The 6205-nt window shown below is 44.0% G+C and overlaps 1 protein-coding gene across 1 annotated transcript in view; it reads right to left on the reverse strand.

Moving 5' to 3' along the window:
* Window positions 1–2819: 2819 nt before the first annotated feature.
* xpa (xeroderma pigmentosum, complementation group A) overlaps window positions 2820–6205 on the reverse strand; it is a 7209-nt gene continuing 3823 nt past the window's right edge. The window contains exon 6 of the mRNA XM_077013531.1: window positions 2820–3840. Within this exon, the coding sequence (XP_076869646.1) occupies window positions 3686–3840 (155 nt within the window). The 3' untranslated portion in view covers window positions 2820–3685. The remainder of the gene's footprint in view (window positions 3841–6205) is intronic.

The following is a 6205-nucleotide window of genomic DNA, read 5'->3' on the forward strand; positions in this document are numbered from 1 at the left end:
CGCAACCGTTTGTGGCCGGTTCCGTGCACCTCTGCCCCCGGGGCGGTGCTCATATGCTCTTACATGAAGAACGGGTGAGGTGTGTGTGTGTGTGTGTGTGTGTGTGTGTGTGTGAGTGTGTGTGTGTGTGTGTGTGTGTGTGTATAAGTGTATATATATTTCAGGCTGAAGTTCCCACCGCAGTCGTGAGTGTGACATTAATTTGGTGTACGTTTGTTTAGAATCCGTTACTCCTAGTTTGGTGTTCTCAGTTCTGCGTACAGGTTATTTTTAACATGATATTATTTAAGGGGGGGGGGGGGCGTCATATTTTTCCGTTTGCGTTTAGGTTTCAGTTAAGACAAAAAAGTTAATATAAGTTAACATAATAGCTTTGAAATAAATATATATATATATATATATATATATATATATATATATATATATATATATATATATATATATATATATATATATATATATATATATATATAATGTCACAAAGCCACAGATTGAATCTGTACACAGAGGACCCTATAAAGTGGCAGGTGGCAAACAGAGGAACTATTAATCAAAGCACGAGCTCACACACACACAGTCCTCTCCACGAGCACAGCAGCACGCTAACATTCATTCCTAGAACGTAAACCATAAAAACTACCATTTAGAAACAATGTTACCATTACTCACATAATCATTAAAACGCAGGGTCTGTTCTTGCAGGTCATAAGCTGATAGGTGCCTCAGCACGAGGGGTGGGGAACTAACTTTAGAGCAGCCCCCATACCCTGCTCCAATGAAATCAGTACCAGTTACAATAACAGATGCTAGAGTGTGCACGTTCACAGCAGTAGTACACTCTGTCACCTCTGACCTTTGACTTGCCCCCCAAGGGTAATGCATATGACCTTTAAGGAAGTCATTGACACGTCAGAGCGTTCAGGTGATTGCTCTTTTTCCTACGTCATGTCAGCTGTTTCAGAAATGCAGAAGAGTAGTACCAGCCTCTTTCACACACACACACACACACACACACACACACACACACACACACACACACACACACACACACACACACACACACACACACACACACACACACACACACACACACTCTCAACCTCTGTTCATCACCCAGAACTCCTGTGCGATTCGACCACAACCAGGCTTAGAACGCCACGCGTTTACAGCTGATCTCCACACCAACCACACTGACCTTCAAATGCCAGAGTGCTATGTCTTCACTTCACACAACTGGCCTCCAGACAGGAAAAACACATCCTCGTCCTAAACAAACTGGCCCCGGACACCGAACCCTCCTTGTGGGTTCTCTCAAGGGGAATGTGAGTTTCCACACTGCACAGCACTGGACCGTCTCGGAGGGAAGATGAAGACCCACTTGTCTAGAAGAATACATCCTAGACCTCCTAAACAAAGCTGGATAGAAACATTATTTGTATCTCCCTCACACACACACACACATACACTCACACACCGATTATTATTTTTGCCTAGGAACTGTGTGTCCTTTGAAGTTACACACAGCGGTGGTCTAAGGGTCTCGCAGGCTAAATAAAGGGGAGAGACACGCAAAGCTGTCAACAGAGACTGCTGCTACGCCCGGCATCTGCTGCACAAGCCTGCTGCCTCTTAACGCCTTTCTGACAAAAGAGGCCACACACACACACACACACACACACACACACACACACACACACACACACACACACACACACACACTCTCTCTCTCTCTCTCTACAACCAAGCTGTGGTTGCTTCTGTTTGTGCCACAAACGTCCCCGCTGACAGGATCTTATTATATTCACAAATAAACACATTCAAGCATCTTTATATTTACATACACCACACAACAAAACTGTAAACATTCAGTCCCATAAACAACAGATTTTAATAGCTCTCACCAACACGGCCTTACAACAGAACCGCATGAATTTATAAGTGTTTCATGCTGTCTGGATGCCTGCCATGTGCTCCGGAAAGAGTCCAAGTGCTGATACCGACCAACACTGCACTGGCTTGGTTCGGATCTCAGGACCACATGGTCCCACTCATCAGATTGTGTGACTTGTGTATTTGTCTGTATTTTGTGTAATTTGTGTGTTAATGGGCCGCCCAATGGAGGATGGGTTCCCTTTTGAGTCTTGGTTCTCCCGAGGTTTCTTCCTATTCCCCACCATCATAGGGAGTTTTTCCTCGCCACTGTCGCCTTTGAATTGCTCATTAGGGTTCTGGACCCATAGTATTGTTAACCTTTTAAATCCTGTAAAGCGCTTTGTGACAACATGTGTTGTGAAAAGCGCTATACAAATTAACTTTGATTGATTGATTGATCAGGATTTGTGCACAAATTCTAAAGCTGCAGGTTCTCAGTTCTAATCTGGGTCCTTCCTCAGTGGTTCTGTACTCCACTAACAAGACTGGGGATCGGCCTGTTTGGCCTGTTGGGAATTTTCTCTGTTGGTTGTGCGGCTGAAACCAGACGCGGTGGGGGGAGAGGAGAGTGAGAGAGCGTGCACATCTCAGAGTCACATGATCAGCCCAAAATGGAACCGCCCCCTCTGCCACGCCGGGAGCCCCTCGAGGTCCTGAAGGCAACCGCACACTCACTCACAGAACCGTCAGGATCCCCCGTCACACAAACAAGGCTTGGGTTTTACGAGCAAGGAAAGGAGAGTGCATTTCTAGGATCAGGTTCAGTGGGACAACACACACACACACACACACACACACACACACACACACACACAGACACACAGACACAAACACACGCGCACACATACACACACTTCACTGTGTAACTAAACAAAGGTCAAAACCAGTAAGAAAACATTTCTTATTTATTGAACCTAGAAAATCACAAATATAAATTTAATACTCACATAACTTGATCTCATACATATTACTTGTCAATTAAGACTCAGCACTTTCAGTGATGAACACATTCTAAGTCAAAAAGTTTAAGTTTATTGCCCGTTAAAAAAATCTTTTTTCATTATTTTCTATAGACACTGACAGCGGTATCTTGTGGTCAAAGCTGGTACTGCAGGAACCCTGCATTAATGCTGCAATGTTGCAGGATAGGCTGGCCAAAACAAACAGAACAAATAAACAAACAAGACGGGTACACCTGCACATGAGAGTGTGAGGTGTGTGTGTGTGTGTGTGTGGGATAGAGAGTGTGAGGGTGTGATAGAGGTGGTGGGGGTGTGATAGATATGGAGAATAATGAGGAAGTGGCACAACCAAAAATGAAAAGGAACAACTCTCTCTCTCTCTCACACACACACACACACACACACACACACACACACACACACACACACACACACACACACACACACACACACACACACACATACAGATACTCATACCAACACCCACACAAACCCCTACAGGAAAACGTGAAGCCCTATCACACTCTCCGGAGTGCGCACTTCCTTTCCTCCCTACATAGTCAGCACGGCTGCCGTTTGGAGCGTGGTCACATCTTCTCGTAAGTGAGCTCGTAAGCATGGGCACATCATCTCGTAAGTGAGCTCATGAGCGTGGTCACATCTTCTCATAAGTGAGCTCGTAAGCATGGTCACATCATCTCGTAAGTGAGCTCGTGAGCGTGGTCACATCTTCTCGTAAGTGAGCTCGTGAGCGTGGTCACATCTTCTCGTAAGTGAGGTCGTGAGCGTGATCACATCTTCTCGTAAGTGAGCTCGTGTCCGCAGGTGGTGCACACCTTCCTGTACAGGTCTTCCTCCTCATCGAGGAGCTGCTCTGGGCCATAGTCATGCTGGTGCATGCTGGTGTCCTTCTTAAACATACTGCTCCTGACAGCACGCCTCAGCTCTGAGAGAGAGAGAGAGAGAGAGAGAGAGAGAGAGAGAGAGAGAGAGAGAGAGAGAGAGAGGGGGGGAGGAGAGAGACAGACACGCAGAGAGATGAAAAGTGATGAGCCATTATAATAGCAGCCAAGTGTCACTGATGCATGTTGAGATGGTGATTGTGTAGAAGGGATCTATATGGTCAGCTAATCAACACAACAACTGATAAACAGGAGTGAGTGTGATCAGTGTAGTCAGAGTGTGATCAGTAGTGAGTAATGATCAATAGTGAGAGTGTGATCAGTAGTTTCTTCACAACTCTCTTCCTTCTTACATACAGAACATGTCAAGAGTTATTTCAGTCTGGATTTAGACCCCATCACAGCACTGACACGGCACTTACTAAAGTACTGAACGATCTCTTAATATCCTCTGATAAAGGACACATTTCTTTTCTCATACTGCTAGACCTCAGTGCTGCTTTTGACACCATTGATCATAATATTCTACTTAATAGGCTGGAGACGCTCATTGGCATAAGAGGTCAAGCACTCTCCTAGTTCAGTTCCTACCTGACAGATCGTTACCAATTTGTACTAGTAAATAACGAATGCTCAGAGCATTCTAAGGTAAAGTATGGTGTCCCACAAGGATCTGAACTGGGCCCCATATTATTCTCATTATATATGCTACCACTGGGCACTATCATTCGTAGGCATTATATTAGCTTCCATTGCTACGCAGATGATACTCAGTTGTATATATCTTCCAGTCCGAATGATATCACTACTACTCTCATGACTCAGAACTGCGTCCAGGACATTAAAAACTGGATGTCATATAATTTTCTTCAACTAAATTCCGATAAAACTGAGGTGCTGATTCTTGGGCCCAAAGCTGCTAGAAGCAATTGGGCTGATATTCCCCTTTCCCTAGATCGTTTTTCAGTAACACCTAAATCTACCGCAAAAAGCTTAGGTGTCACTATTGATTCGGATATTTCATTTGACACACTGTAATGGTCTTCTAATTGGATGCTCTAAACAGTCCATAAAGAAGCTACAACTTGTACAAAATGCTGCAGCTAGTGTCCTAACTAAAGGTAGAAAATTCGATCATATTAGTTCCACTCGTGGCATTACACTGGCTTCCGATTAAATATCAAATTGAATTTAAAATTCTTCTGTTAACCTATAAGGTGTTAAATGATCTTGCCCCACAATATCTGAGTGAACTCATTGCTTACTAAACCCATCTTGCCCTTTGTGCTCCCAAAATGCTGGATTTCTCCTAGTTCCAAAAATTTGTAAGACTACAGCCGGAGGCAGAGCTTTCTCCTTTAAAGCCCTTGAATTATGGAATAGCCTTCCAGCTCCAATCCGATATTATGACACAGTTCCAATCTTTAAATCTAGACTTAAGACTCACCTATTTAATCAAGCCTTCAGTTAATATTCCCCTTGTAAGGTTTGGGGCTTGGGGGCCCGCAGACATTGAGATTTCTGGTAATCTGAGATGTTGATGCTGTCATCCAGCTGTGTCATGGCATCACTCTAGTTGTGACAATGACTTGACTGGAAATTACTGTGGTCATAACTGTGGTCACCTCTCAACCCCTTCCTTTAGTTATGCTGCTATAGATTAGCCTGCCGGAGCCACATGCTAATCACTGGAACGTGAGCTATGTATGTTTAAATCAATTGTGGTTTAAATTGATGTCCACACACTCAGTCTGTATTGTCTATCTTTTTGCATGCAAGCACCTACAAGCACCTGGGAGATGTTCTGGCTTGTTAGTGGATGTACTGATGCTGGGAGTTGGATGTGCCATTGCCGCAAGAGGACGTGCTGATGCTAGCTCCTACCTGAGGCTCACCATCTGCACCGAAGGGACTGTGACTACTTGGCCGGGGAACAAGAACCTTATCTATAACTGTAGAACCATCCTGCACACCATGGACTTGTGCTAATGGGCTACCCAATGGAGGATGGGTTCCCTTTTGAGTCTTGGTCCTCCCAAGGTTTCTTCCTAATCACCACCTTCATAGGGAGTTTTTCCTTGCCACTGTTGCCTTTGGCTTGCTCATTAGGGATCTGGACCCATATGATTGTACAACATGTGTTGTGAAAAGCGCTATACAGTCCCTGACATAAGTTCTGTCGCTTATCCATGTTGTGGAAACAAAAGCTTATAACCTGACTTTAAATTCATCGATTGGTTTTAGAAATGACTCATATGAAAGCTGAAACCCTCCCAAATGAGATTTAATTGACGAAAATAAATTTGCTTCACTGCAGAAATATTGATCATTTAATGAACACAGAAAGGTCAGATTTTGGCAAGACAAAAGTTTTGTGGCCTTGTAATATAATGCACCCAATCCTAGTTT

This window comes from Brachyhypopomus gauderio, chromosome 1 (assembly GCF_052324685.1).
Source record: "Brachyhypopomus gauderio isolate BG-103 chromosome 1, BGAUD_0.2, whole genome shotgun sequence".
Taxonomy (NCBI): domain Eukaryota; kingdom Metazoa; phylum Chordata; class Actinopteri; order Gymnotiformes; family Hypopomidae; genus Brachyhypopomus; species Brachyhypopomus gauderio.